Below are 20,973 nucleotides of genomic sequence, written 5' to 3' on the forward strand. Positions count from 1 at the left end.
GATGCCCACAACTGCTGTAGAAGGGCAGAGAAAAATTTGCACTGGGTTCTGTGGATTCTAGATCAAGCTAAGGATGACTCAAAGGAATTATTTCTCAAATATAAAAGACCAGTGTCTTTTGTAACTCATTTCTCCACCACATGGAAAGTTCTGCTCAGTACAGTATCACCATTAGACAGCTAAATAGTTTAAAATTTGCAGATATGTTGTTTATGTGTCTGTGTGAACTTCAGTCATGACTCTGCTATTCCTCTAAAATGTCACTCAGGATCACATGGTGTGGTACTAAATATACCCATGACATGATTCAAATATTTAAACTAGTTCTATTTCTAGAAATGTCACCAGTCAGTCTGTAACCCTTGTACCTTCTTTCCATCCTTGGCTAAAGTAACATGTGCAGTCTAATATAAAATAAAGGATAAACAACACTTATGTTCAACTACATGAATATCCACCTAAGAAAACAGAGCTGACAACTTTCTCTTTAAAATAAGTTCAAGAAAGTAAAGGGTTAATTGAAAAAAAAAAAAAAGTTTGTTTATATTAAAAGTAGTAGTTCTGCAAGTTCCTTAAAGGGTAAAGTAGTTGTTTGTGCATTTATGATGATTCAGTCTCTGAAATGGATGCAATGGTTTCACCTCTGTGCAGATCACAGGATCACTGCAATATGACACTGCTGAAATAGTTTGAACAAGGCTGTAGGCATGAATCAAATGTCCTGAAGCTCAGTTGGTTAAAGCATGGTGCTAATAACACCAAGGTCATGGGTTTGATCCCTGTATGGGCTATTCCCTTAAGACTCAAACTTGATGATCCTTGTGGGTCCCTTCTAACTCAGAATATTCCGAATTGCAAGGGGAGTTGTGGTTCAATAGAATTTTGATAAGTTATTAATCTAAAAAAGGCATCTTTTTTTGTGCTGGTAAGGGACTTAAACTAAAAAAAGTATTTCTTTTGAAGCCTATATTGGCTTTAACAAAGTCTGTAATGTAGATGCATTGTGAAGAGGGAAAAGTGGTTTAATGCTCTAAAAGAAGCATAATTTTTTTTCCTCCCATCCTGTGATTCAGCAGCTCCACCTTAAATGATATTTGGAATCCTTTGGTTTGTTTATCAGCTAGTCCAACAATTTCTGCAGTGACATTTACTCAATCTTGGGGCTGGCTTTTATCTCCACATTCTATGTATGGTAGGTTTTAGATAAATAAATAGAATTTTAAAACATAATACACTCCTGACAGAATATTAATGTTCTAAAGGCTGGTTACAGGTAGCTGAGCAAATCCTGGGGAGAGAAAAAAGGCTATGACCTCCAAGATCATGACCTTTCAGATTGCTTTTGCTAATTCACTCGAAGTCATAGATTACTGAATATGACTCTAGAAAAGGCAAATCCAATTTGGCTCTGAATTTGCTTACCCTTTATAGTGCTGATGCAGTGGGAGAGCAGTAATAATGTTCAGCTATGAAGAAAACTTGGTTTTTGCAGACACTTAATGCTATATGTTTTATGACTTAGTGACTTGAAGTCAACATAGCATTTAATCCCCTCATAATTAATAATTTCACACATGAAATGAACACTCTCTATAAATTTTATCCACAAGACAGCTTTTAAGGAATTAATCAAAATTGTTCACCATAGGAGTAAACCTGTTGCATGGAAAATACATAGCAGCTGTTACTGAGCCAATTGTTCTGTATTTCTTCATTCTGTAGAACAATATTTCTGCTTTCGTCAAGTTATAATGCAAGCACAAATGTCCTTTGAAATAAAACTTTAAAGGACTTATTGCCAGTGACAAATTCCACTCTCAGAACTATTGAGCTGTACTTGAGCCAAAGGAATGCATAGTCCTGGAGGGATACAAAAGATATAGTAACTAGTTATCATGAGGCAAATCCAGTAGCCAAATTGTGAGCAGAATGACATAATAAAGGCAAAATGTATAAGGCTAGCTGTCAAAACATTTTATAAAACTGTAAGTTAGATTTAAATCCCAGGAGTCATTAAAATGTCTTGCATCACACTTGGCTAACATGAGAATAATCCCTCCATCTGACCCACAGGAAAACCACCTGGTGCTGGATACCAGCTGTTACATGTATATCTCACCCTCCACATTCAACAATTAATAGATACACAATTGTGGGTACTGCTGAAGCTTGTATCTGCCATCTGCAATGGAAAGAAAAACGGAAATATTATAGGCTCTGGGTGACAACAGAGCACAACTGTGTGGGGTATGGGGCAATCACTCCAGGCAGTAGTAAGGTGTCGTGGTTTGAGAGGAAGTGAGTTTTTGAGGATGGTGTGGTCAAACCAATGGATGCTCAGATTTGAATATTGGCACCTGGTGTGGCCACTGGGGACATGGATACGCCTCTGAGAACACAGGGGTTAAAAGCAGAGAACTCCTAGGAAATGTCTCTCTTGGGTTCCAGCGGGGAAAACAGGTCAGACCTCCCCCAGCCCAGCTGCTGGCTGGGCGGGGGAGGGGAAGCCATGTGGCCGGGTGAGGTAGGCCTGGCCCCGAGGATGGAAGGGTGGAGAAGCACCAAGAGGCATCAGGCAGCCACCCCCCTTCCCTCCTCCCCCCAGAAGACAGAGAGAGAGTGCCTGTGCCACCTTGAAATTTGATATCATGTGCTGGCAGCATTGCCTGGCCAATAAGGAGAAGGAAGGAGTGCAGCGAGGGCATGGTGAGAAGTCGTGAGAGTTCTGGGCAGGCAGAGCCTGAGATTTTAACCCTTTTCTTGAATAATGGAAACCTTACAAATATTGATCCTCCTGGATCTGAATGAGAAGAGAGATAGAGATGAAATGGAGGAAGAAATGGGCAAGTGTGATGAAAATCCGTGCAAGTGAAAGATGTCAGAAGAGTTGAGAAAAATCCTAGGTGGAAGGAGGTGATGGAGTGGCCTTTGGCTGGACTTTTCTTGTATAGCCATGGACAGAACCATTTTTTTTTCCTGTGACACAGAGACTGCATTTAGGGGGGAGGCAATGGCTTGGAGCCGAGAGAGTGCAGTGATGTTATGGGAGTGCATGAACAGAGACAACGGATGAGGAGGGTGGTGGTTGGTGCCCTCGATCTTCAGTAGAGAAGATCTCTGTTCTTGAGACCCCTTGGCCCCAGAGAGTGAAATGTGGGGGGGACAGGTGTCCCAAAAGTGAGAGACTGTGCTCTTTTTGGAACTGGACAAAGCACCCTTAAAAGGAAAACCCTAGAAGCATCTCTGGTCCATGCGCAGTGGCGAGAGCACTGGACATGGAAGGAAGATGTCACGATGGCAAATGATCAAATGATCTCTGGGTGGTGCCACGCGTGACAGGAAACACAAGAGGTCTCAACTGTGTTTCCAGGGGAAGCCTATGGCACAAGGGGGACTCCTCACTCCTTGATGAACTGAGAATTGATTATCTGAAGGATGGTGATGGACCGAGATTTGGTGATCTAAGGGATGGATGTATTGGAAATTTGGGGGGGGGGGGGAGGAGGAGTGTTTTTGGAAGGTTTTCATTCTTTCTGTGTGTTTCTTTTTACATATAGTTGTAGGTTAGTTAATAAAGTTTTTTCTTCTTTATTTCTAAGTGGGAGCCTGCTTTGCTTATTCCTGGTCACATCTCACAGCAGACACCAGGGAGAATGTATTTTCATGGGGGCACTGGTGTTGTGCCAGTGTCAAACCATGACATAAGGAAAAGCAGAATATCTAATGACTTGATTAACACCATCACATTATGACCAGTATTCTTGCAAGCCACTTGTATTGGATAGTTGGCGAGCCAAACCCAACGGTGATGCCATGTGCAGTAAACACAGGTGTACCCTCCCAGTTGTAGCACAGACTGGTATAGCAGTGCACAAAGTACATTTTTTGTATCTCTGTGACCTGCTATGGTATTTGAGAAGCTCCTGCTTCTTTCTAGCTGGCATTCTCTTTCTGCTGTTCTTCTCATTAGCCTGCAATAACATCAATGATGTCTTAATCTTTGGATCTGAGCTAGCATTCCAATTTATATTTTCTCACTGTGAAACAGCAGTTCTCATTTATTTATTCTGGACTGTTGTGTTTCCTGATGTGCTGACTTTTGCATATCTGCATATAGAATATATACAATGCTCTAGAGTCAAGTCTTACACTGAAACAATTCATTTTAGATAATTTCCCTGAATAATTCTAATACAGTGTGCAAAGTAGGTTAGGCGCTGAAATCCCTGACATCATACAATTAATAAAGAAAAGCTGTGTGTAATGCTTTGGAAAAACACTCATTACTATGCGAGTATCATCTAAGTGATCATCATGGTTGTGGTCTCTTGCTACAAATCCTAAATGTGTCCTTCAAATATATAAAATAAAATTACTAAACTTTATACTTAGTTAAGATGCAGTTCAGTCCTATATGTTTCCCATAAAGTGCAAACATCTATGTGGCTTGTGGTGCATTGAAAGAACTAATTTCCACAGACTGATGCAGTTATAAATCAATTAGCAGAGTGGTGGGTTAACCCTGGCCAGCAGCTAAGCACCACACAGCAACTCATTCCCTCTCCCAGCCCACTGGGACAGGGGAAGGAACAGGAAGAGGAAAATGAGAAAATTAATGGGTTGAGATAAAGATAGTTTAATAAGCAAAGGAAAGAGGAGGAAAAAAAAAAAAAGTGATGTGAAGGCAATCACTCATCACTTTTCTCAAGTAGACTGATGCCCAGGTAGTCTTCAAGCAATGGCTATCTTCCAAATCTCTCCTCCTCTCAGTTTTTATTGCTGAGCATGATGTTGTATGACATGGAATATCCCTTTGGTCAGTCTTTGTCAGCTGTCCAGGTCCATATCTTTCCCATCCAGTTCCCTACATGTACTACAGGGACCTTATGTCCTTCTACAGCACATAGGAGTTTTGTTTGGGCAGGGCCAGGCCAGTTATTTGATTCTCTGGTATTAACCAGCCAAGTGGCTTCTGATAAATTTGCATTCCAATGCTTCTATGTTCCAGCACTTATTGCTTTCAGTACAGTCTTTACTAGTCCATTGTATCCTTCAGTGTTTTCAGAAGCTGGTCCATGATAGGGAATGTAGTACATACAATCCTGTTTGGCAAAACACTGGAACAGGTTGCCCAGAGAGGTGGTAGATGCCCTATCCCTGGAAACACTCAAGGTCAGGTCAGACAGGGCTCTTAGCAACCTGATCTAGTTGAAGATGTCCTTGCCCATTGCAGGGGGGCTGGACTAGATGACCTTTCAAGGTCCCTTCCAACCCAAACTATTCTATGAAACTATGATCAATGCCATGTTTCTTGGCCAGGTGCTCATGAAGTTGTTTTGGAAAGGAGACCTCTTGTCTGACTCGATTCCTTCTGGGATGCTGGGCTGTCACAGAACTTGCTTTACAAGGATCAGGATGGTGTTTCAAGCAGTGATATTAGTTACAGGGTGTTTTGAACCCTCTGCTGATCACCTCCACCATGGTAATCATGCAGCGCTTGCCTTGGTGGATTCATGGCAGTGTGATATAATTGATCTTCCATGGCCTCCCCATATTGATATTGTAGCCACCATTCCATATATCAGAGAGACATTACTTGGCTTGCTTGATTATGGTGCATGTTTTGCTTTCATGGAAAACCTGTGTGATGTCTTCAGGGTTCATGCCCATCCCTGGATGTGTACATTGCATTTCTTCCTAGATGTGCAGATATTGCATGGACCCACTGAACTACAAATGACTCAGCCTTATACTCCCAGTCCAGGTCTGTTCGGTTTTCAGCTGTTTGGATGGCCTGGAAAGGCCCGGGGTGGCCTTGGGCAGCCCGCGTTTCAAAGGACGAGAAGAGGCTTCAGTTCTTTTCTCGGTCTCGGTGTTTATTAATTGTTTATCTAAAAGATTTTCTCTCGGCCTGACAGAGGTCTGCTCAGCAGCCAGCCATGAGCACACTCCCCTGCCCTCCGGGCGGTCACCTATCTTTATACCCAAAGTTACGTGTACAATATTTATCATTTTTCCCCAATACCTTTCACCCTTCTTGCCCATTGCACTTTTAGTAATGACCAATCCCAAAGTGCCACCATCACCACAGAAGATGGAGGAGAAGTAGAAGAAGAAGAAGGACAGGACACGCCCCAATTCCTCCATCTTACTTCTCTAAACCCCCCTGTACAGAAATCCTAAACCCTGTGTTTCACTCTCTAATTAACTAATCCCTTCACCATTCACTCCGGTGAAATCCTCCTATCCTCATACAAGTGTCGTCTCCTGTGTAGGATCAAAGTCCAGCCACCAGACACTTCTGGCAACATTCCAGGACTCCCGAGCCCCCCAAGGGTGGTCTCGGTGACTCGGCACCTCAGTCCTGAGGTGCTGAGATCCCACACAGGTCCATCTGAGCCACTTCAATTTTACAACCTTGTCTACCTGTTTGTTGTGTTGATGTTCTTCAGTAGCCCAGTTCTTAGGCACAAGAGCATCTATATATGACGTACTTTTACAGCAAGTTTCTCTACCTGGGCAGCAATGTCCTGCCACAATGCATCAGCCCAGATGGGTTTACCTCTGTGCTGCCAATTGGTTGTCTTCTACTGCTGTAGCCAACCTCATAGTACATTTCCCACCATCCATGAGTTAGGAGAGAGAATACTCTCCACTTTTTCTCAGTAATCTCTAGGGCCAGTTGAATGGCTTTCACTTCTGCTGACTCAACTCACCTTCTCCTTTGATGGTCGTTACTGAAACTTGGTGGGACGAATACCATGACTGGTGTGCTATCACCAATGGTGACAGGCTTTCCAGGAGGGACAGGCAAGGAAGGAGGGGTGGAGGCATTGTCCTCTATGTCAAAAAATTGATAGATTGTGAAAAGCCGTCTTTGAAGAATAGCCATGGGCAAGTTGAAAGCTTATGGGTAAGAATTAGAGACCAAAGCAACAAAGGGAACCCTATGGTTGGTGTTTACTACAGACCATGCCATCAAGGGTAGCCTATTAATGAAATCTTCTTGCTCCAGCTACAGGAGGCATTGTGTTTTCAGGCTCTTGTCCTCCTGGGAGATTTCAACCACCCTAACATCTGTCAGAGAAGTATCACACCCAGCCAAAGGCAATCCAGGAGACTCCTGGAGTACATCAAGGATCACTTCATAAGCCAGGTAATAGACAGCCCTACCAGAGGGGATGCAATACTGGGCCTGATGGTCACCAACAAAAGTGAGCTAATTGGTGACATCAGGATTGGAGGCAGCCTGGGCTACAGCGATCATGTACTGTTAGAGTTCGGAGTCCTGAGGCATATGGGTCAGGCAAAGAGTAAAGTCAAGACCCTGAATTTCAGGAAAGCAAACTTCCAACTGTTCAAAGAGTTAGTCAATAGGACCTGCTGTGAAACTGTGCACACACACAGGCATTCCAAGCATCACAAAATGTCAAGACATCTTTTCCAGTCTCTGAAAGCTGGTCAAAATAAAGAGCAAGAAAGAAATGCACAGGCAGTGGAAGCAGGGACAGGTATCCTCAGAAGAGTACAGGAGCTTTTCCCAGTTGTATAGGGATGGGGTCAGGATGGTCAAGGAGCAGCTGAAATTGTCAAGGGACACAAAGAATAATAAGGGCTTCTACAGGTATATCAGCTAGAAAAGGAAGGCCACAGAAAGTGTACCTCCTCTGACAAACATGACTTGCAATCTGGTAGCAATGGACAAGGAAAAGGCTGACATACTCAATAAATTTTTGCCTCAGCCTTCAATGGTAATCTCTCTTTCCATACCTCTCAAGTGAATGCATCTCAAGGCAAAGACTGGGGAAATGAAGTCCCTCCAATTGTAAGAGAAGATCAAGTTTGAGACCACCTGAGAAACTTGAACACACACAAGTCCATGGCCCTCAACAAGATGCTTTCCAGAGTTCTGAGGGAACTGGCAGATGTAGTTGCAAAGACATTCTCCATGATATTTGAAAAGTCCTGGCAGTCAGGTGAAGTCCCAAGTGACTGGAAAAAGGGAAACATTTCACCCATTTTTAAAAAGGTTAAAAAAGAGGACTGGAAACTACAGACCTGTCAGCCTCACCTCTGTGCCTGGGAAGATAATGCAGCAGATCTTCCTGGAAGTTAGGCTGAAGTTATATGGAAGTCAGGAAAGTGATTAGAGACAGTCAACATGGCTTCACCATGACTGACTCATCTAGTACCCTCATATGATGGAGTGACTGCACCAGCAGACAGAGGAAGAGCTACAGATATCAAATATCTGGACATCTGTAAGGCCTTTGACACAGTCTCCTGTCACATTCTTGCCTCTGAATTGGAGAGAGATGAATTTGAGGGATAGACAGATGGATTGGGGTTTAACCTGGTAGGCAGCTAAGCTTCCTAGTGCACCTCCTCAAGTTATGTCTCCGAGGAGAAAAGGGTAAAGGTGTAATTGCTGACTGTGAAAAACAAGGTTCACTCTACTGGTAAAATTTAAAAGTTTAATAAAGGACAATAGAAGACAAAGACAATAAAGCAAAGTTTTTAACGGTTGGGTGCTTGGCATTCTGCCAAGAGCACACCTGCTATTTTGGAAACACCCTTTATATATAATTTCTATTGCATCAGTCTGTTGCATATTCATAAACAATTATGCATATTTAAACTTTTCCCCAAACTAGTTTACATGTTCCAAGAACTGTTTAGCATGGCTCCTCCTTGGTCCGCCTTTTTAGAACCTGTGTATTTCTTGGCTGTGGTTTTAGTCCATTCTTATCATCACCTTCAGTTTTGGGCTTTGGTCCATACTTTCTACTGATGGTAAGTGTTGATAGTTGGCATATAAGTAGCAGGAGTCCTCATCATATGGTAATTGGATATTATCCCAACCAAGCAGGCAGTTCAATTGCCACAAGCATAACTATATCAGCTATTTCACTACTAAGTTTATTTAATAACATAAATAAAAACAATTCCTTTATAACAAAGTTACTTTAACATTATACATATAGCATCCATTTCATAATTTGTGAAAAGCCAATATTATAATATGTATCTATAATGACTGTCTTCATGAGATGGTGCTTGGAGTACTGAGACAACAGTAATGTAGGACCTAAATATCAGACGAGCATAATGTCCAAGGTAACCCAAAATGTTATTGTATTCCATATCTATCTGTGCCCAAGAACTGTTACTGTTTAAGGCCCAGTGGCTCGGCCAGAACCGGAATTGCGGGGCAGCCGGGCATTGCCGGTCCCTTTAAAAGGTCAGGGCACCCAAGCTGACTTCCTCCTTTGCCTGGTGGCTTTTGAAGCCAGAGGTTCTGCCTCAGAGGGGATTGTTTCGGGCGGGTTTCTAGGCTTGCAACAGTAGCAACTCAGAAAAACTGCATTTCGCAATGAGAAACTGTTTCAGAGTGAATTTTGCAAACCCTATCGACACTGCAAAGCTTGAGCCAGTCCCTGGGGCCAGGCCACACTGTGTCGGTCCCGTCAGACCAGTTCTTCTCCCCCCAACACACCCCTAGCGTGTATGACAGCAGCACCAACACCGGTGCAGTCCAGCAGGTGGCAGGAGGAAGCAGCGAGAGGCACAGCTTACTCCACATGTGCAGGAAATTCTTCATCTGCCACTAGAACTGCTCTGTAAGGTCCTATCTTCCCGGGAGGGTGTTGCTTTATTAGTCCACCATCTTTTTCCCTTTGTCTCCCGGACCGTGCGGTGGACTGCAGCGCACCATCTTGAGGGAGACAGCTGATGCCATTTTCCTGTTGCCGTTTTGCTTGCTAGTAAACTGTTATGTTTTCACTCATACCTACTTGCATTTTGTTTTTCCTTATTAGTGGAAAATGATTGGTTTCAACTTGAAACTAAGGGGAGGTACCTCATTTTAGTGTCCAACTCTTTAAATTATCTTAAACCAAGACACATAGCTAACACTATAGCTTAACACTGCAAGGCAGAACCTGGGCAGAATGGGGGAAGACTACAGAGCCCTGGGGGTGCAAGCAAAAAGTATTGGTGCCCAAGTTATCTTTTCCTCCATTTTAGGATTACAGCCAGAAATAGATGTATAAGTCAAATCAACTTCTAGCCTTGTGGTTGGTGGCATTGTGAAAAACAGAGTTCACTCTTTAGAATTTTTAAAAGTTTAATATAGTATAAAAGAAGGACAAATAAATAATCCAGCACTGGGGTGCTTTTGGCAAATGGCCAAAGAGCACAGAGGTAGCTTAAAATCATGTTCTCTATATACGGTTACATTGCTGGGGTTGCATGTATATTCATTAGCTTATACATTATTCAAACATTCTTGAGAGCTTTTGATGTTGCAGGGACTCATTTTTGTTTTGGCTTTACATTTTGACTTATCTGCATGACATCCTGTAGATCAAGTCAATATATTTTATTCCTTCTCTGATAAGAGGAGTTAACAACCTCTTCTCTAAGTCTTCTCTGGTGCTCTGGTTTGTGTCACCGCTATCCCTTGGAGAGGTCAGTCAGTGGATTGCTTTATACTGTTCTCTTAGTTACACAAAAGCCTTTTAACATCTTATGTTTTGCTAAGGTCCACAGTATAATACATTTATCATGCTACTAGTTCTATAAGCTATACGTAGATATTATATTCATTACACTATTTTTTTCTATGAGCTATACAGTTCATACTTAAACTGATAGATTATGTTATATTAACAAGCAGCTAAAAGGAATTGTAAATTGTACCATATCTAAATACTTATGATCAATAACAACGTGCAAAATCTAATACATGAATGCAAAAGCCAATATTATATGGTCATTTTTAACACTGTTGTGAAGGTTTTGACTTTTATGATGGGACATTCTTCAATGACTATAGCCTATTAGGGAGGAATGGGATCCACCTGTCAAGCTGCCTCCCAAGATGAGAACCAGAAGACCAACCACCTCAAATGTATGTATACCAATGCCCTTAGCCTGGGGAACAACCAGGAGGAATTGGAGCTCTGCATCCAGTTAGAAAGTTATAATACCATAAGAATAATTGAAACATGGTGGAACAACTCACATGACTGGAGGTTCACAATGGATGCCTATAGGCTGTTTCATAAAACAGGCAGGGAAGAAGAGGAGGAGTTGTGCTCGATATCAGGGAGAACCTTGAATGTATAAAAGTAAACTACATCATTTGTGGAAGCCTTATGGAATGCCTCTGAGTCAAGATGATAAGAGTTGTTTCTGTAGGGGGATCTTACAGTAGACATCTACTACTGACCTCCAAACCAAGATTGTAAGACTAACAAAGCAATATTTGGGTCACTTCAGCAAGCTTTGGCCCAACAGAACCTGGTTTTTATGGATGACTTTAGCTATCCTGACATTTGTTGGAAGAACAATACAGCAACTCACATGCCATCTGATGTATGGGTCTCCTTGAGCCAGGTCTTATAAGCTCTTGGAGATCTATGTCACACCCGAGATAGCTCAGCCACCTCAGATGGCATAAAATCAGCAGGATGGCTTCTGTGGTAGTGTTGGAAACAGAGAAGTTTTAATAAAAGGCAAAATAACAAAGCTCTTTACAGAGAAAAACTGAGCCAGGGGCAAGAGACTTTTGCTCCTGGTAAAACACCTCACAAAAGCAATCAGTTCCTTTGTTGTCTTCTTTTTCTAGTAAATTGCTTAGGCTTTGGCTTCTGTGCAATTAGCTTCCTTAAGTTTGAAGTGAAGTCCCCAAGGTCCTATGAGGTGTCTTTTTACCTAAATGAGGAGAGAAACTTCTGGGCTTTTTCCCTTTTTAAGGAGACAAAGGATAATTTTGTTACTCCGTCAAAAGGGGGCACATTCCTACAGCCATCCATCAAATTCCTGGAATGCATAAAGAACTGCTTCCTCATAGAAATGTTAGATGTGCCAACCAGGAATGAGGTGACAGCCTTGGCTGTAGTGATCACAGTATTATGGAGTTTGGGATCCAGCTGAGCATGCTGAAAGTTAGTACTAAGACAAAGGTTTTAGATTTTAGAAGAGCAATCTTCAGCTCACTCAGAGCTCATTTGGGAGGGATTCTGTGGGAAGCTTCCATGGAGGATAAAGGAGCCAGAGAGTGCTCAGAGTTTTTCAGGAACGTTCTCCTGGAAGCACAAACAGTTCATCCCCTTTAAAGGTAAGAGAAGTAGGTGGAGCAAGAGACTCTCTTAGCTTAACTGTAAGCTTCTGAGTCTGCTCAAAAACAAAAGTGAAGGATACCAGAGATGGAAAAGCAGGCATATACACATTGAGAATTACAAGAGCATTGCCAGGGTGAGTAGAGATGCAGTTAGAATTGAAATCAGCCAGATATGTCAAAAAACAGAAGAAAGGGTTCTTCAGGTACATAACCAACAAGCAGAAACAGATGGAAAATATTGGTCCACTGTTAAACAGGAGATGTGAATTAATCACCAACAATTCTGAAAAGGCAGAGGTTCTCAAAACTTTCTTCATCTCTGTCTTTACCAGCACTATGCAGCCCCAGGACCTGGTAACAAAACTCCAGGCTGATGCAAACACAGACCCACCATCAGTGAAGGAAGAGTTGGTGTGTGAACTATTACAAGAGCTTGGCCCCTGCAAATCAGTGAGCTCTGAAAATATCCACCCAAGGGTGTTAAAGTTGTCTGATGCCATTGTGAGCTCACTCTTCATGATGTTTGAGAACTCGTGGAGATCAGGGGATGTGCCAGAAAACTGGAAGAAGGCTAATTTTTACGGCTTGGGGGTTTTCAGGGTTTGACCCCGGCTGCCGCAGGTGTCCGGATAGGGAAGTCCTGCTAAGCATAACCTGTCCGGGTCCCTCAGGCAGGCTCCCAGCTGCAGGCAATCTTAGCAAGCAGCTCGGTTCTTAAGTTAGATCAGCTCTTTGGTGAATTCAGCTCTTTAGTGATTTCAGCTCTGCTTGCTAAATGCCTCGGCAGACGCAGGGAGAGAGAGGAGAAGGATGTATGAGGTTCCACAGAGGTGTCTTTATTGGCAGCTTCTGCGAAGGGTGACAATGACAGCTCTTCTGCTGAACAGCACAGAAGTAGGCGTTTATATAGGGTATAGGGGGTTTGGGAAACAGTCCAATAGTAAGGGTTGAGGTGAATATGACCTATGGCCTTACAGAGAGATGACAAGGGTCCGAAGGTGGAAGAGGGGCTTCTTTGGTCCAGTCATCATGACTAGGCATTTCTTATCTTAGGCAACTGACCGCCAGGGAAACCTTGCAGGCCCTGTGGCTGCTACAGCTAATGTCACCCTCATCTACAAGAAGGGCTTAAAGGAGGATCTAGGAAATTATAGGCCCATCAGTCTTACTTCAGTCCCTGGAACAAATCCTCCTGGGGGCTATCACAAGTCAGATGAAGTATGTGATTGGGAAAACCAGCCCAGATTCACCAAGGGCAAATAGTGTTTTACAAACCTGATCATCTTCTATGACAAAGTAACCTGCTTGGTTGATATGGGATGAGCAATGGATGCCACCTACCTGGATTTCTCCAAGGCTTTTGATACAGTTTCACACAGACTCTTTTTAGAGAAATTGATTCATTATGGTCTAGACAAGTTGTCTGTATGGTGGGTGGGGGACTGGCTGACAGACCACACCCAGAGGATTGTGGCAAATAGTTCCTTTTCAAATTGGCAACCTGTCACAAGTGGGGTCCTTCAGGAATGGATATTGGGCCCAATGCTGTTTAATATCTTCATAAGTGATTTGGATAATGATGGGATCAAGTGTTTGCCAATGATACCAAACTGAGTGGGGAAGTAGGCACCTCATAAGGGAGAGCCACCCTGTAGGAAGACCTGGATAGGCTGAAAGGGTGGACTGACAAGAACCTTATGAAGTTCAACAAGGACAAGTGTAAGGTCTTGCACATGGGAAAACAGAATCCAGGAGTGCAGCACAGGCTGAGATCTACCTGGCTGGAGAGCAGCTCTATGGAAAGGGACCTAAGGATCCTGGTGGACAAAAAGCTCAATATGAGTGAACAGTGTGCTGCTGTGGCAAAGAAAGTCAACAGAATTCTGGCTTGAATCAACCAGTAGAGATGACAAAGTCTATCCCAGTCTTCTCAGTACCATGCCAGGAATACTGTGTCCAGTTTTGGTCCCTGCTACACAAAAGATGTGGACAAGACTGAGAGAGTCCACAAAAGGGACAAAAAGATGATCAAATGAGTAGGAAATCTGTCATATTAGGAAAGGCTGAGAGAACTGGGTTGGTTCAGCCCTGAGAAGGCTTAGGGGACACCTTAGCACCATGTTCCAGTATTTAAAGGGTGGTTACAAAGAAGATGGAGACTCTTTTTACAAAGAGTCACATGTAAAAGACAAGGGGTAATGGATACAAGTTACTCCTGGAGAGATTCCGATTGGACACAAGAAGAAATTTGTTCACAGTAAGAACAATCAGCTCTTGGAATAATTTCCCCAGGGAAGTGGTGGATTCTCCAACACTGGACACTTTTACAATTTAGCTGGACAGGATGCTGGGCCATCTGGTCTAGACCTTGCTTTTTCCAAGAAATGTTGGACCGGAAGATCCTTGACATACCTAGTATTATACAATTCTATGAAATCTGAAACACATCTATGTTTCTCATCTGCCATATGTCACTGAAGTACAAAGTAGATATTGCTTTGCAAGTCAAATTCTGAGGAAGAAAAAAATGCATTCTCTTTTGAGGAAGAAAAAAATATGCATTCTTTTCTTCAGTGTTTTATAGAATAGGCCATTTTCTCTGTTAGATGCTGAGATCTCCTGTACTCTAGACATAATCCCAAAACCATAGCTGCACTGGGAACATACTTCTGGGAATAATTAACAGATCACGCAAATTCCTGATAAGTATCTTCCTGGATTATCTTCCCAGAGCAATATTGCCCACCATGACTTCCTCTCTCTAAACAGCTATCTCTTTTCTTCCCTAGCTCACTGAAAATACATACTACAGGAATTTTATAGGAACATGTCATGAGGCAAGCTCTACACATTTTCATCTTTGAAAGAGCCCTCCCTCCACCACCCTACTCCTCAAACTAAGAACATTATTGAATAACAGCAAGGCTTCTAAATTTGAAATCCTTTATGTTCATTCTTATTTTAAAGTTTTGTGTAGTACGTAGTACATGCAGTATAAATACAAAAGAGATTCTCTTTTTGTTTTGAAGAATGAAAAATCACCATTTCTTGAGAGACAAACATAATCCTGGTTTGGTACTTCAAGACTGATTGTCACATGAAAAAGGGAGATTTCCTCAACCGTTAGTGTGGGGAGATTTACTTGATCATTAATATTTAATGTCTGTCTATTGTATTTGCTGGGACCCCTGTGGCAGGGAGGAAGGAATGATGAATCTGACTCCATGTTCTCAGAAGGCTAATTTATTATTTTATGATGCTAAATTATATAAAAGAATGCTATACTAAACTATACTAAAGAATACAGAAAGGATACTTCCAGAATGCTAAAAAGATAATGAAAACTCATTACTCTCTCCAGAGTCCCGACACAGCTTGGCACTGATTGGCCATTGAGTCAAAACACTCACACCAGAAACCCAATGAAAAAATCACCTGTGGTAAACAATCTCCAAGCACATTCCACATGAGCAAAACAGAGGAGAAGCAAATGAGATAAAATTGTTTTCCTTTTTCTCTGAGGCTTCTCAGCTTCCCAGGAGAAAAATCTTGGGCGAAGGGATTTTTCAGAAAATGTGAATGTGACATCTGTCAGTGCCCCAGGAAAGCCAAGACCCTTGTGCCTGACCAGTCTGTCAGCATCCCCTTATGGGGACCCTTCACTGAGCAGTCCTGCTGGATTGGAGGGCAGTTCAACTGATTTATTCAGGGAAATATGCCAACAGGATAAGAGAGACCCCTCAGTGTGTCTTCCCAATTTATGACCCTTCAGTGGGCCTTCCATTGTATTCAAGTATATTCCCTGCTGCCGGTGATTGCCAGCGCCCATGAAGGACTCACACTAACAGTTCACAGAATAACACTCTTTATTAATTTAAAATTGTGACAGGTTAAGGTTCACGGATTGCCAGTGATAGTTTCTGACTGCAAAAACATATTCAAAGCAACATACAGACAAGCTCTAATTCCCAGTAAAAGAATTCAGTGTGCACAGAATATGGTTCTTACCCAACAGGCATCCCTATGGGAGAAAAGACAGGTTCAGCCCATCAACTGAGCCCAGCAATTATGATGGAGTCTTCCCTAACTTTCCCCCCATTATTGACTTACTTTTATGCTATTTCTTTGTGTTTAGGTGGAGCTTGACTGACTCTAGTCATGCATACCTTTGTTACTGATTGGTGCAAAATTCTCTCACTTCACTTTTAAAGATGCAGTCAAAAAAATATAGAGCACATTTCCAGTGAGGAGTGGTTGTACCTTGGAGGGGGGTAACTTTGTGATGGAGGTGCGCTCTAACATTATAATTAGGCTATAATGGACCAAGTTCATCTGAGGAGAACAATTTCACCACAGTTGTTTATAGTAGGAGTCCTAGTAAAATATATGTATTGTATAAGTGGCCTTGCCCCAATCCTAGTTGTTCTAAATGGGCTGCAGCTGTGATGTCCTTAATTGGGTGGCAGCTGTGGCTAATGAAGATAACTGGGATAAAGGGGGGGGGGGGGGGGGGGGTACCTGGTTAGGGAGAGCCCTGGTGGAGCTCTGATGAAGAAGCAGGAGCAATAGTGCTGTGAAGATCTGCTTGTAAGACAACACTGAAAGACGGTATGGGGCTCTAGAAATATAACGACAACAAGACATGATAGAAGATAGGATAGCCGAGAGCTGTGGCAGCCTGAGAGCTGGGACTCTAGAAATATAACAACAACAGTTTTTGGCTTGGTAGCAAGACATCTTCTATCTCCCTTGGTTGACAGGTGCTATGTGGTTTATCAGCTGCAAAGTACGATTGCGTTCCCCTCACTGCAAGGATTTCAATAGAGCCTGGCTGCAGTGTTTTCACTCCAGCTTCTGTTCCATCACCCTTAGCAGGTGCTATGGTTGCAGATTGTGGGTATGGGGAATTATTGTGGAATGGGTCTTGAGCATGCCAACCACATTCCACCAAGGGAGCAGCAACTGTATATTATCCTATAATTTCTGTGCTGTTATAACTTCTGTTAGGATGTGAATATAGCTTCTCAGTTTCGTCTAATTTTACACCCAGCCATCTTTCCACACTGATCCAGAAAATGCTGCTTATAATGTGCCTCTGCTAAGTGACACCTTGTGGCTTGAAGATGTCATCTTATTTTGCTTTCTTTAGTCATATTTGTTATTCTGAAAGATGATTGTATGCTTCCTGTTTTCACGTGTCTGTTTAAAGCCTACAATGCATTTCTTCCATGTACTTGTTCAGTCTCCTGTTGAACCCATAGAAATGTCTTGCATATACAGTATCCTTTGAGAAGAGGAGAGTGTCCAATGGAGGACAACAAAAATGGTGAAGAGTCTTGAGGGGAAGCCTTAGGAGGAGTAGCTGAGGCTGCTTGGTCTGTTCACCCTGGAGAAGAAGAGACTGAGGGGAGACCTGATTTCACTCTACAACTTCCTCATGAGGAGAAGAGGAGGGGCAGACACTGATCTCTTCTCTGTGGTGCTCAGTGACAGGACCCAAGGAAATGGCCTGAAGTTGCGTCAGGAGAGGTTTAGGTTGGCTATCAGAAAAATGTTCTTCACCCAGAGTATGGTTGGGCACTGGAACAGGCACCCCAGGGAGGTGGTCACAGCATCAAGCCTGACAGAGTTCAAGAAGCATTTGGACAATGCTCTCAAGCACATGGTGTGTGACTCTTGGGGATGATCCTGTGCGCAGCCAGGAGTTGGACTTGATGACCCTTGTGGGTCCCTTCCAACTCAGCATATTCTGTGATTCTGTGAGATTGCATAAAGAGTCGCCTACCTTTGTTTTGAATGTTTGTCCCACTAATTGCCTTTATTGGACTTTATTCTTATATTGGAAAAGGTAATGAAGAGTTGATCTCTATCCATGTTTCTCATGCCACTCAGGATTCTTAGGTCTTTACCCTATTCCTCCTCCAAACTGTATCTTTTTCAGGTTGATGAGTTCTGGCCTATTTCAACTTTGTTCATATGGGAAAAAAAGCACAAAGTGTTTAACAGGTCAGGCTTGTATGAAAAGGCACATGAGTTTCTGTACGTGATAGCATTGAAACTTAGCACCTACCTAATGCCATATCCTGCCACATCTGACCTTTTTGACTGGACAGCCACTTAGAGTCACCTGGAAACATTTTCAACAAAAATATAGAATTTATACTTATGACTTTGCAGGATGCCTTACCCCACTCCATGCCTCAAATTTATGCAATCTACAATCAGCATTATAAAACTGATTATACAATGAAATATTCATAACCCCCATATGATTTCAACCTTCTTTGGTCTTACCCCTTTCCCCAAAATAGTCCTTCTGTGTTATATACTTTTGTCTGCCATTTTTCCTCCAATATTGCACCTTTTTGGTCAGTGGAAAGCCACCTCTGTGTAATGTATTTTTGCTATGAAGCAAGCTAAAGCATTCAATTATGGCCCTAAATCATTAACACAATTAAAATACTCTGAGTGTTGGGTTTAGAATTGTGTGCTAAATATAGCACTAAAAATCAGTTGATTTCCAAGTCTACCAGAGGTATATATATAGAAATACAGTAAATTCTAACCATTTTTCTTAATGCGCTGTTTCAATGCAAACCAATAATTAAAATTATTGCTTCATTTATTGCACTACAGTTAAAAGTGAGGGTTTGTTTTTCACTTGCATTGCATGAGATCTTCTGTGTTGATTTCAGCTTGCCTTCTCTTTTAGAAATTGTATCCTTCCAAGACAAATGGCTAGCACATTCTGTCGTCTCCTGGCTGGCCATGCAACTGCTGCATCCTTTGCAGCAGCAGGCACAGGGATCCTAACTGCTGGGTACCTCTTCAATAAGCAAAATGTTAAAGCTACTGTTCAAGAAAAACGAAAACTCTTCCCTCCAAGGTAAGCTCTTTGGGTTTACTAGTCACCTGAGCATAGGGCCCAGCTAACTGAGCTAGGCATGATGTTTAACTCTTTGGGGGAGGAAGATCTCCATTAAAGCTTTAGAGCACCTATTCCCTCACTCAAACACACCATCTATTTGTCTGCATATGGATTGTTAACTGTCAACCTAAAACCCAGCATCCTTTATTAATAACCCCAGTTTTAGATAGCACTGACAATGGCCTTCAAGGACAGAAAACAGGGATGTTCAATCATATCAATATACTTATAAAATCATTGCCAAACAATGACAAGCCTGAAAAATGGTTCAATTTTTAGGCAAAGCACAAAATCAGTCCTTATTTTATCTTGTCAGCTCTTGAATGCTTTCAGTGTCTATTGGACTGTCTGGTTGCATAGATTCTAATATTAGGAAGGATAAAATTATTTTAATTATACAAGTAGTGAAGAAATATCTTCTATAACTACTGTACTTGAAATATTCCTAATTCTGTTTAAAACCTAGTTGGTTAATAATTAGAAACGAACTACAAATATGTATGCTCACTTTGCTGGCCATATTTGTGAAAAGACAAAACACCTCAAAAAAGGACCAGGCTTTGACAGACTTTTTTTTTTTCCCTCATGGCAAATAGCATCTTAGTTCAAATAAACGCTCATAAAAGTAATGGGATTGTGCATAAAGCAAAGTGCTGTCAAAACAAGGTAAACGTGATCTGACTCACAAAAATGCTTTCTGAAAGCATATAATCTTCATTTTCTCTGCTTTATTATATTGTACAGCTTTTGGTAAATAAAACCATTAAAACAACCTCAAATATTTTTTTTAATAGATTCCTAGCTGATATAGATCAGACAGTTACACTGATGTCCACAAAGCTGTAAGAATATTTCAGTTCAGAATGAGAGCTCTTATTCAGTTAAACATAATTAATTTCCTACTTGAACAAAACAGTGTTAGAGCACTTTTAATTCTCAGTAAGTATCTTAGCAGAGATTTAATAGGTTTTAATACACTTTCAAGGATTCATTTGTCTGGTCGCTCCAAGTAACAGAAAACTGCTATTGTCTGTTAGTGGAGTAGCCCAGCAGTGCAGTGTGGAGTACTTTGTGTGACTTCAATATACCTCCCTTCCTAAATTTCAGTGCAATGTATTGCGATGGGTCATCTTTGTACGGCTGCCTTACGTCCACACAGCCACTCTCTTACTTCCCCTTGTTAGCAAGACAGGAGGAGAAAACAAGGTTAAAAACCTTGTGGGTGGAGATAAAGACAAAGAGATTGGAGGCCAATTATCATCATAGGCCAAACAGACTTGACTCGGGGAAGAATAATTTTTAAAATTGCCAATCAGTTGTAACAGAGTATGATATTGAGAAATAAAAACAAAACTAAAATCACCTGTCCCCCACACTCCTCTTCTTCCCAGGCTTGACTTCACTCCTAACTCTTCTACCTCCTCCTCCCGAAGCGGCATAGGCAGGGATGGGGAATGGGGGTTCTGATCAGCCCATAACACTTTGCCACTCCTTCCTCCTCACACTGTTCCCCTGATCCAGAGTGGGTTTCCTCCCACGGGATAGAGTCCTTCATGAATGTGTTGGTTTTGCACGGCCTGTTTTTTGGTAGCAGGTGGGCCACAGAGGCAGTTTCTGTACGAAGCTGCTAGAAGCTTCCACCATGTCCAGCAGAGTCAATCCCTGATGGCTCTGAAGATGGACGTGCCGCTGGCCAAACCTGGGCCAATGAGAGAGGTTGGTAATGCCTCTGTTATGACATATTTAAGAAGAAATTCCAAACAAAGTGGGGGCACAGTCTTTTTCCTAGCCAGAGAACATGAGGAGGTAAGAACATGTGAGGGGAAACCAACATGGCGACACCAAGGTCAGTAGAAAAGGAGAGGGAAAAGGTGCTCCAGGCACCGGAGCCGAGATTGCTCTGTAGGCCATGGTGATG

General features: G+C 42.2%; 1 protein-coding gene across 3 annotated transcripts in view; it reads left to right on the forward strand.

Moving 5' to 3' along the window:
- Positions 1 to 20,973, forward strand: part of LOC141726838 (creatine kinase S-type, mitochondrial) — a 40,672-nt gene that overhangs the window by 1,084 nt on the left and 18,615 nt on the right. For 2 of the 3 annotated variants that reach the window (XM_074531942.1, XM_074531945.1), the window contains exon 2: positions 18,840 to 19,013. In XM_074531942.1, the coding sequence (XP_074388043.1) occupies positions 18,862 to 19,013 (152 nt within the window). In that variant the 5' untranslated portion in view covers positions 18,840 to 18,861. Of the gene's footprint in view, positions 1 to 7,025; positions 7,157 to 18,839; positions 19,014 to 20,973 lie in introns of those variants that run through there. The other variant, XM_074531943.1, reaches the window with a different exon arrangement.

Source organism: Zonotrichia albicollis, chromosome W (assembly GCF_047830755.1).
Source record: "Zonotrichia albicollis isolate bZonAlb1 chromosome W, bZonAlb1.hap1, whole genome shotgun sequence".
NCBI classification, from domain to species: Eukaryota; Metazoa; Chordata; class Aves; order Passeriformes; family Passerellidae; genus Zonotrichia; species Zonotrichia albicollis.